Source organism: Cryptomeria japonica, chromosome 7, assembly GCF_030272615.1.
Source record: "Cryptomeria japonica chromosome 7, Sugi_1.0, whole genome shotgun sequence".
NCBI lineage: Eukaryota > Viridiplantae > Streptophyta > Pinopsida > Cupressales > Cupressaceae > Cryptomeria > Cryptomeria japonica.
Window position 1 is genome coordinate 847,393,186 of NC_081411.1, and position 11,576 is coordinate 847,404,761.

Sequence of the window (11,576 nt, forward strand, 5' to 3'; positions counted from 1 at the left end):
CACCACTCCATTTTGTTGTGGTGTTCTAGCTATTGAGAATTATCTTCTAATCCCATGTTTCTCAAAAAAATCATCAAATTCTCTTGAGGTGAAATCTATCCCCTTATGTCTGATCTTAAACATTTTATCTTTAATCCTATCTCATTTTCAACTAGGGCTTTGAATATTTCAAACATTTCTAGAACCTCTAATTTCTCTTTTAGGAAAGTGACCCAAGTAAATCTAGAGTAGTCATTTATTAGGAGCATGAAATACCTTTCACCTTAGATGTTTTTAGTGCAAGTTGGTCCACAAAGATCTATGTGAATAAGTTCCAATGGCTTGGATGTTGAATATTCCTTAGATTTAAATGTAACCCTTGTTTTCTTCCCAAGTTGGCAAAGATTACAAGTAGTCTTTGAAGGCTTTGAGATTCTTGGCATATCCTTGACTACTTGCGAGTTGCTAATTTTGACAAGATTGTCAAAACTGATGTGCCCCATCCTTTTGTGCCATAACCAACTTTCATCATCTTTTGTCATAAGACATTTATTCCCTCTACTTTCATTTAGAATGTACAAGTTGTTAGATCTGCCTGGTTCTGCAATGGTTTGTCCATCCTTTTTTATTTGGAACCCTTGTTCATGGAATAGAAGAGTATGACCTTGATCACATAGTTGGTTCACACTTGGAAGATTGACAACAATGATGAAGAAGAACCTTACCCAAAAAGAGAGAATAAGTTCAAATATGATAAGAACAAGAGAACGAATAATGGATACAAAACGAGTCTTTTTACATACAGGGATAATAGCTCATCCGATGAGAGTGATTGGGATGAGTAAACATTGCAGCATTCTTTTTTCGAGTTGATGAGGTAGTCAACACAATACGAGGTCTAGGAGAGGAAATAGATGAACCAGTAGTAATTAAAAAAATACTAAGATCAATGTCTAATAGATTTGATCCTAAAGTCTCAACAATAGAAGAGATGAAGAATTTGGATCAGCTATCTTTAGATAAACTACATGGAACACTCACAACCTATGAAATGAGAACTAGTAAAGGAGATTCATCAACAAGGGAATCAACATTCAAAGCAACAAGGAAATTGAAAAAAAAAAGAACCTTCAAGCAAAAACTTCGATGAAGACATAGACCAAGAAGAAGCTCTTTTTGTTCAAAAGATGAGAAGAAAGAACAAAGGGAAATTGCCCTTTAAATATGATAACAATGATGAAGAAGACACCCACGATACACCCACTACATTACACATCTTACAACTCTTTTTATATCTTTGTGTTTCTCTGAAAAGAGACGCCATTTCATAAATGATACAAATTTCAAATTCTATCTTATTAATTATAGTTGCTGCCTTCACAAATTAATCCGTGTTAATTACTGACAGATCGCATCTCTTTGTATCGGGCTTGTTTGCTTATTTAGCAAAACGCATTTATCATTTAAGACTTGAACGCTTGTTTGTTAATGCATATTGTTGTCTTGCTTAATTTGATTTGCTAACTGAAAAACCACATTTCTTTGTTGGCTATTTATTAATTATTGTTTATGAATAATGTAGTTACTTTAATGATATTCGATAGACACCATTGTCGTTTGTTTGCCATCTGGTTCAAACGCAGCAGTAAATAATGGATTGGTCTCTTCTCACGAATAGGTACACCTTTAATTGCATCCATGTCATAGCATACCTGGCTTCTTCAATACTCATTCCAGTCAAGGCAGATTCCTTCTCAATCACCATGCATCAGGCTTGTCCTTAAATATTTCATTCTCTCATATGAACTTGATCATGTAGATCGCTGCCTCTAATCAATAATATTTATTTGTCATCAATGACAATTTCTTGACATTAGTATAGGACCTATATGCTGTTTTAACACACAATTCATTTTAACAAACAAGTTATTTCTTACACAACTCAGGATTTTACATGTTTATACATCAATGCTTTTATAGAAAAGTGATATTTTCACACTTCATGGAAGGGAAAAAGAAGTTTTCTCAACCAATAATTGCTAAAATAAATAACATGAACTATAACCTATATTAAACAGGCTACTTCTGCATGAAGGTGTTGTAGGAAGTGAGACAAACTTTGAGAACTTACACATGAATATAAAAAAATACATCAATAATTCATGATAAAACACAAAGAAGCAAATTAGAGAAGGGAAATGCTTGTTTTATTAATCAAAAGGTTCTTACAAATAGTTATACATGTCTTAAAATGAGTTTCTTTGGTTACATTGTTGAAGTATACTGAAAAGAACTAGTTTTTCACATTACAATACCAGTCTAGAAGAGCAAGAACTAAGTAAAAAATGATGCCTAGGGCTTTGCTTTATGTTGTGCAACAACTTATCAAAACATAGGAACATGTGTTGAAGAAATAAATACAAGTGTCTTGCCTTGTTGCTAGGTCAAAATCCCTTGGGCATCTAGCTGGGTTGTCTCTAATTTTGAGGCCCTTAAAGTGATCCAAAATGTTGCTTGAATGAAGAATGTTCAACTACTTTGACCCTTCCATTGATAGTTCCCATTAATTAGCTCCTAGATGCTCTTAATCAGGTTCAAACTAGGTCAAAATGTCTCCAACGTCTCCTCAAGCAATTGGTCAAGACATCAAACTACCCTATATACTCTCCACGTGTTGCATAACTGGTTTTTACTCCTTCAAACTGTTGTCAACTTCAGTTGCACACTTTTAGGCATATGCAAGAGTGTTGAAAAAGGTCAAATTCCCTAAGAGGGTGTAGGATATCCTTTTAGAATAGTTTCTTGACACCTCTACCATGTGTTATTATCCACTTACTACTTAATTATCTGTCCACTGTCATTTTTCTATCCTTCAGCATATGCAGGAATCCCAACAAACAGACAATCAAGACTATTGCTTGTACACTTCATAGCACTCATCATACATCATGTGAACAAAAACCAAAGCATGACAATTTAAACAGATCAAATAGGAAAATAGAAATGCATCATGTGCCTATTCACAAGTCCACTATACCTTGCAATTCTTTTGAACCGTCCTTGATGGACTGACATGCATCTGATGTTTCAAGTCTCGCCCTTATTCTTCATAGACCCTGTTCACTATCTCATTTCTTCATCTCTTTTCACCTGTTGGTTAGAAGAGGTTGCTACATTGTATCTTGTGATATCACTGTCCTTAGTAACCTTGAGTAAGGTGTAGATGGCTTTCACTTAGTTTGCTATACATTGATCCCATGACTACCATTGTAGTACTCATGATTGTTCCCTCTATTCATGTTGTAATCTACCTTTTAGACTGTCACTCATTGTATTTAAGCTGTAATTGAGTCATGCTCTAGGATGCCCCTTCAATGGACTGTCAATGCACTATTTTTCCATTTTCACACTTGATTTGAATGTCGCACTTTAGCTTTATTCACAAGACTTCCCTCTTATTCATTGTCACATGACTTCTTGTGTTCACTACCACTACCATGCTTTGATTGCAGTCACGCCTCTGTCACTCTTGTTTTTCCTTCTGCGTGCTTTAAACCTTCAAACTACCTTGACAGTCACTTCCACTCTGTCTTTTGCAATGGAAGAACCTTTGTTGTTTCCTTGAAGTCTTTAATGTTCTGTGCCACTGTCACACACCCTTCTTTACTCCATTCACATGACTGTCAAGATAAGAACTCTTTATCAGTCATAGTTTTGCCACTTGAACTGCTTAGGCATCTTTGTCTTCTCATTATGATTACCCTTCTCTGTGTGTCCTCGGTCAGCAATCTCTGCTCATTTCTACTTTTCTCACTGTGTTCATGACTTTCCCAAAGTATCATGCCTTTTTTTATGCCTCTATATGATTGTTCTTTTATCATGAAACCTTCCTTTATTTATCATTCTTAGCTTCATCATGACTATCTCTTTCATACTTTATAGGACTACCTTTCTCTGAGCCATACCTTCGAGTCTTAGCCCTTACATCACTTTGTCATCTGCATTTATATTTGCATGCTCAATCCTAGTATATACTTTATTAACATGCTTGGTGATTCAAATATGCTCCACTATCATGTATCACTTGGCAAAATTGTCAATAGTCATATATACGGCTATCATTTCTTCATTGTTTAGACTCATGGCAATCAAGCTTTGACTGTCATCATTTCAATGTCCTTGTGCTCTTTTTTTGATACCTTCTCTTGTATTGTTAATGAAGCACTTGACTGAGAATGATGTGCAATCACTTGATTGTCGAGTATTTACAATCTCCTCATATCTTTGTTGTCCTCCTTTTAGACCACTATCATCTTTATCTTGTTTCTTTGCTGCTCACTTTTAAACCTCTGTTGATTGTCATACCTTTTGCAGCTATTGCCTCTGGAAGCTTTGACAAGGAACTAGGTGTAATCCTTTTGTCATATTGTCATAACTTGTCTTCTTGCTCAACATGGTATTGTTGAGTAGACTATCTTTCTTGATCCCGAGTTGTTTCATGACCTCTATGATAGTGAGATCTACTTATGCATTATCTTTTAGTCGATTGTCCACACTGAATTGTCTTTGATATCTTTCTTCTAGGGTCTTCTTTGATGGCTATACCTTCTTCCCTAAAAAAGACTATCTTCTATGATTGTTACTCCATGTCATGGATAATGTTTTTGGAGTGGACAGTCCTTTACCCCCTTTCTTATAAACTGTCGTGACAATGTCTATCCCTGAGTTTCTCAACCTTGAAAGGATTTTACTATCCTCAATAGTAAGTCTTCATTTTCTCACTATACAAACACATCAAGTAAAATGCACATGGATTGCATAAATGAACCAACACAATCATCTTCTAAACTTGCTCATTATCACAGTTGCTCCTCTTCAACAGTGCAGACTTCTATCACTCTATTCACCTCCTAGCATAGATCTCTGTCTCCTGCAATTTTTACAACTGTCAAAAAGTCTCTATCATTTATCACTCTGTAGGATGCTCCATAACATCTCTTTCATGCACTTGCACTATGAACCTATAGCTTCCCATGAAGATTGCCCATGATAGTGTTTCCTTGGTTCTAGACTCATGTACATTGCGAAATTTTTCTTGGCATCATTGTCCTTTCTAACTTGTTATCATTATCACTTTCAGACCTGCTCCACTTCACACGTGCCTCCTTGATTGTCCTCCTCGTGATTGTCCCACATTTTCTCACTCATGTTTGCTTCTGACCTGCAATTTCTACGAATAACTGTGCTCTCTAATTCCCTTTGTTGCTGCCAGAATGTCTCTGTGAGACTAAATTTGTATTCTAGGTGATTATCTTGTTCAAACCAAGTCTCCCCACTATGTTTTTTTTTTAATTTGGCACTGTCAACTACCATGGATAATGTCTTTGGCATCGATAACACTTGCTCATTCATGGTGATTGATCTCTTATTCTTCTAATCTTTGGCTTCACATGCAATTAAACTCATAAACATCATTACCACAAATACTTCCGTCTAGACTTCTTAGGGTTTGACAGACTTCCTTCCTCTATTAGGGCAGTTTCATTAGGTCTACTATACGTAGGATAGTTGTTCAAAAACTAGTCAGTCTCTAAGGCTTATAAACATCATTCTCACAATCACCTTGAGACATAGATGGCTCATTTTCCTTTGCATGACTAGCCATAAGCTTCATGTAACCTATCGAGGGTTTTAATGTATCATCAATGCTATATAGAAACAAGAAGCAACTTCAAATAACCAACTCCTAAAAATATAGTTTTCACTTTTGGTAGCACAAACTTGCATATGATATTGGGCAAATATGAATGCTGAGACATAAGGACTTTGAAAATCATCTTGCATACCTATCACAATGAGAAGACAACCATGCAATATGTATAACATGCAGAGAAAGCTCTTTCAAAATTTCCGTACAATGTGCCATATCTTTATCTTGGCCCTGCAACGTAGACAGAGACCAAAATAGACCCCTAAAATCTCCCCAACACACAACTATGTGCTAGAAATCCCTTCATAATCACTGCAAAGTGCCCAATATTCTGCTTCTTTCCTGTAACATGGATCATCATTGGACCAACATGTTCTTCACACCAAGATGAGGAAAGAGTTCTTTCAATGCAAATAATTGAAAAAACCCTTATCATGCTCATGCTACATGAGTGAAGTTTGATGTTTTCAAAAGGCACAAGACAATAACTTTTCCCTCCTCTCCTTTCTCAAGCTTTTATCAAACCTTTATGTCTTAGAAAACATGATTTAAAATCCTGAAGGACCTATAATCAAATACCTTATAAAACTTTCTAACATCTCTTGGAAACCATTTAGGCCAATGTGACAAAATGTCAACAAAAATCTTGCTTGCTCCTTTCTTTTGCATTAAAGCTTCATTTCCATTACAGTCTATTTGCAAGGCTTGGCAACAAGGTTGTTTGATTTCTAAATTGAAAAAATGATTATTTGCAACATGGTTTTTTAACTTTGAGACTTCCTCCATATAGTGGAATAGGCTTGTACAATATCATGGGCAACCACTAGCTATTATCTTTCATAGACAAGCTCATTATCTATTCGAAAAAGGTGTGCATCAATATGGTGATATTTGGGATTTCAAATCCTTTGATTGGAACGACTTGCAAAATGTAAAAATTATTTTTTGTTTAAACTATAGATATAAGAAGTTTGAGACCTTTGTTGAAGCTCTAGTCCCTATAGAGCTTCTTATGAAAATTTGTAGACCATTGAATTATGACTTCTTTAAAGACTAGTCGTGGTTGGACAAATATCAATTTTTTTCTTCCCCCTTGAGAAAATATACCTTCCAAATATGGCTCTAAATCCAAGACTTAATAAAGACACAATTTTAATTTTCAAGAAAGACAACAGAAGAAACAGAGTGCTCAAATTTTAGCATGGAAGATCCTTCATTTGAAGATTATACTAGCCAAGTGCTCTTCTTGCTAGCATATTGAAACTTGAAACATATGTTTTAGGACTACTTTTTGTTGAAAAAAATATGGAACCTACGGTATTTGATCATGTGTTGAGCTGGAAAAATACTTTATTGGGTAATGCATTTCATAATAATGTTATTGCTGATACCATGAGACTATCTCAAATTTGGAGAAGTAGATGTTCAGCCATATTTTCTAATCACATTTTGCATCAAGAAATTGAAGTGCTGAAGCAAGTTACAATTTGTTTCTATATGTTCCCAGCTGAAAGAAGATGTTAAATATCATTAATGATTGGAGGAAATCAAGTACCAGTATTTGCAGCTTGATGATAGAAATCTTCATTGTGCAAGACAACTTCAAAGGTTATTTAAGTCCAGTGAATATTTTCTGCCTGGGTGCCAAAGTGTAATATTGAAACCACTTAATTGCTCTATGTTAGATCAGCCTTGTTTGGACTGGTTATAGCTGCAATTTACACTTGATTACAATTGTATATACATGGATTTATATTTAGCATCTAGTGCCTATTGTTAGTGACCGTTTGAACTGATCTCTTTTACCTTTCTTTTTTATTCACAGCTCCTTTTATAGGACTGCTATTCTTTATATTTACGTAGTACTTTAGAAAGAGAATTATAAATTCGTAAACATCTTAGAAGTTGATTCTTTCCAATAAAATCATTAAAAATCTCTTTCACCCCATAAAATTCTTGAAAAGTAGTTGCTAAATAGATACATTTATCGGCCAAACAGTGTATAAATATAAATATAAATATGCATGCTTAGTTGATAAAACTTTAAATTTTTATGTTTATGGACTGATAACACCTTTGAATGATATTACTAATAATATATCTCTAAACAAGAAATATCCAAACTATTCTGAGTCTTAGCCCTGTCTTTAAGTTGATTGCTAAATTGAGACAAATAACTCAACCATATTACCATACAAACTCTATGAGGTCCAAAAACATTGAAGATGCAAAGGAAAAACAAAAGTTGGCAGTGTTCAGTAAGCTAATTGATCTCAAAGATATTCTTTATTCCTCCATTTGGTTAGCATTAAACATATCAGATAGGTTAACAGACCAAATGCAGGGCCACCTCTTCTAAAATGAATGTGGCAGCTGCAACACTAAGAAATATTGTTTTATGTATGGAGATTAGAACATGTTGGAAGAAAAAGTGCAAAAGGGTATTATTGAATCAGTTTGTTTCTTTGTTGCTGTACAAAAGTAGATGCTTGGCATCTTCCATTTAAACAAAATAAGGGAAGATGCATTTTCCATCTTCCATTTAAACAAAATAAGGGAAGATGCATGCATCCAGATTGAGTTGTTAATGGTGAATTGTATATAGAGTTTTGGAATATCCTGGCTTCTGTTGTTTGTTATTCTTTTCATTCTGCATTTTTGATGAACAATTTCAGCTTGAATACGTCATCGCTTCATTATCCACCATCTAGTCCATTCTCTTACAAAAATTTCCAAGTTGAACTATCATCACACTTACATCATCTAGAGATCCTCTGGCTACTGACAGCTCTACAAGCTTTCTACAAGCAGCAAGGGGGCCTTCCACAGGCAAATTGGAATTCTCTACTACTAACTCTTCTGCTTTCACATGCTCAGAAGGTTCCACACTTGGCTTCACCCCTATGCAGAAAGGCCTGGCAAGGTCTACTGCTTCTTGATTGGTGACCTGAAAGAATCCAGAAAATATTTGTGAGCTAATTGCTATGGCAGAGAAATTTATAAGGTTTCTACCAAAAATCCATATGAAAATGTGATATTCAAAGAGAAATTTATAAGGTTTCTACTTTCTACCAAAAATCCCTATGAAAATGTCATATTCAAAGAGAAATTTATAAGGTTTCTACCAGAAATCCCTATGAAAAACATTACCTTATCCCATAGGCCATCTGATGCCATAATTAAAAACTCGCAATCAGATTCAATTTCAATCTTTTTGGTGTCTGGCTCAGCCAAAATATAATCTTTCATGTGTAAATCGCCTATTCCCCTGGATATAGCTAATACTCCTTGGACTCGCCAAACTCCATGGCGACAATCAACATATCCTCCCTGCAATAGGAATTAATATTAGATAAGACTGATTGTAGTATTGGCATTTCCAGGTCACAGCAATGATTCCAACACAAAAATTAAATAATATTTTGCAACAAACAGCACGGTGCTTTTGCTTACCGAATTCTCAATTCGTTCTCGCTCATCCTCCCTTGCTGCTCGATGATCAGAAGTGAGACCTTCAGCATGGCCATCTCTACTAATTACAGCTCGACAGTCCCCAGCATTGGAGACTACCATGTTGCCATCTTTTATAAGAGCAGTAACACAGGACGTACCGCTGCTAACACCCTGGAAATTGATTTAAGAGTGTAAGCTTGAGAAGTTGTTTGATTCAAAACCTTAAAACATTTTCATAACCCTAACCAATTTTTGAAAAACCAAAAATAAAACTTTGAAACAACAAAACACAAGCAGAAATTACTTCAGATTGAATCTCTAGAGTCAGAGCATTAATCCTCAAAGACTAACCTGCTTTAAAAACTCTGCATCTGTGGCTAAATAACCAGCTCTAACTGCCTGAACGATGTTCTCTTGTTGATCTCCAACCTTAGCCAAAGCATCCATAATATTGTGACCAATATTTTCAGCAGCAAAATCAGCAGCTTTCCGACCACCATGACCATCGAATACACCAAAAAATGCCTGGAAAAGGATAAAGAACTCATAGGAATCAGCTATACCATTCCATCAACAGATTGTCCTAACAAAAAAAAATTCAAAAAGGAGCTTCAAGGCTGCTTGTTTCTTCTAGTTAAAGTAATAATATCAATGTTTACCCAGTTTATCCATAGCTATGCTAGACTTATATACCCATTCTTTAAATGAACACCAAGAACAAAAAGATGCAGTGGGTGGGAAGATGATACTGCATCATCTTTGTCCTAACAGCGTAATGGATAAATTTTGCATATTTCTCAATTTGAAATATCTAAACAGTTCAATTTAGCCCTGAACAAGATAAAATGTTAAGTAACTAACCCATCTGTTCCTAGCTGATTAGGTATTACTGAAGAGTTACGCTTAACCTTAATGGAGTGTTGAAGGGGTTCCTTCTTAAAAAAACGACCCCAAGTCGCAAAAGCCAATGGTTTTCATAAAGGGTTTCCACAGAAAAAATTCCATTTACGATGGGTTTGTGACTCACTTGTGAGATTGACCAAGTTTTATGGCATCTGATTTTGATATTGTAGATTCCCCTAGAACGGAAGATCTACTGAATGGAAATATGAGTTGGTATGTTCCCAGAAGTTTTATTTTCTCAAAATAAATAAAGACAAAATACAGGGCTTTATCTGTGTCTTACCTGTTTGGAATCACCCTGAAGATTGACCATGGCCTTGTGGGTGTCCTCCATGTATTCTCTCCTACCCTTTTTGCAGACAATGGCATAATGAGAACCCTCCATGGTGATTTCTTTAGGAGGCTGCTCCTTGTTCAAGGGCAGTGCTTCCAGACTGGTAGATTGGGGAATATCAAGCCTTGGTGGGCGTTTTCTCTTCAGTGGAGGGGAAGGGGGCTTCTTATCAACGGCCACCTCACCCTTCTCAAAATCCTCGCATCCATCATCCACCCTAACTGTAAGATTGCACACTGTAACAGGGACAGGAACAATTTTCTGTTGGGTTTTCTTCACAGGACTGCTACTCCCATTCTCAATTCCCAAATGATTGACATCTCTGGCAGCCAATACATCCCTCAGCCTAGACCCCAGAATGATGTTCTGATGACCCCTGTACCCCAAATTCTCCTGTGTGGGTGAAGAAGATGAACTCCTCAAAAAGGAAGAAGATGAAGCAGCCGCCGCATGCCTAACCTTCAGAGGAGACACGCCACCATTGCAGCAGTCAAATTCATGGCTCAGGCTCATAGGTGATCTGCACAGACCACCATCCTTGCAACCAATTCTAACCCCCTTGGGAGTCTGAAATCCATTCAGGGGTGATCTCAAGGGAGACCCGGTACATAATTCAATCTCATCATGAAGACCCACCACTACAGAAGGAGACCTGCAGGAACCCAAAACAGGGGAACCGGTTGCTGATGCCACAATGCAAGACATATTTGTTGATGAACTCTTGTTGAACTCAAAACCCTGAGCCTTCTTGAACCATCTGAGGCTATTAGGAAGTTCTACAGTCATACAAGACATAATAACTTTGAGGAAGATTCTTAAGAATCTCCTGCTACACAATGCCCAAAATCCCTGTTGATCAAAAATCTCTGCAACGTTCTGCCATTATTGAATTTCCGCTCCTTTGTTTATAGTGTTGAAAACTGAGATCTGGTCTTGGTCTACCTTGATTATGACAACTGTCCTGGTCAAAGGGCGTTACAAGCATGGGTTGGCAAAATTTTCATTATTTGCGTGTTTTGGGAATAATCCTCGGTCAAAGATTAATATTCAATGTATCAGTTCACATCAAAAAAATAAAAAAACCAAAAAAAATTGATGTTTCCTATGCTCGTGAACGCGCAAACAAAACGGAGTTGAATACGCCATTGAATTTTTTTGCCTTTTTGATTTATATGTAAAACCAATTTTATTAATTCT

The 11,576-nt window shown here is 36.1% G+C and overlaps 1 protein-coding gene across 1 annotated transcript; it reads right to left on the minus strand.

Annotated features, from left to right (window-relative positions):
* Positions 1 to 8,108: 8,108 nt before the first annotated feature.
* LOC131074852 (probable protein phosphatase 2C 2) lies at positions 8,109 to 11,329 on the minus strand. The gene is made up of 5 exons (XM_058011576.2): positions 10,329 to 11,329; positions 9,494 to 9,667; positions 9,143 to 9,313; positions 8,840 to 9,019; positions 8,109 to 8,636 (listed from the first exon to the last, which is right to left on the minus strand). Exons 1-5 carry the CDS (start codon positions 11,172 to 11,174, stop codon positions 8,397 to 8,399), a joined length of 1,611 nt encoding a protein of 536 aa, XP_057867559.1. The 5' UTR covers positions 11,175 to 11,329; the 3' UTR covers positions 8,109 to 8,396.
* Between the last annotated feature and the right edge of the window lie 247 nt (positions 11,330 to 11,576).

Coding starts and splice junctions, on each gene's coding strand:
- LOC131074852 (XM_058011576.2), bottom strand. CDS start 11,174: ATGTCTTGTATGACTGTAGAACTTCCTAATAGCCTCAGATGGTTCAAG. Junction 9,020..9,142: donor GAGAACGAATTGAGAATTCG/GTAAGCAAAAGC, acceptor TTCCTATTGCAG/GGAGGATATGTTGATTGTCG. Junction 8,637..8,839: donor CAGATGGCCTATGGGATAAG/GTAATGTTTTTC, acceptor GGATTCTTTCAG/GTCACCAATCAAGAAGCAGT.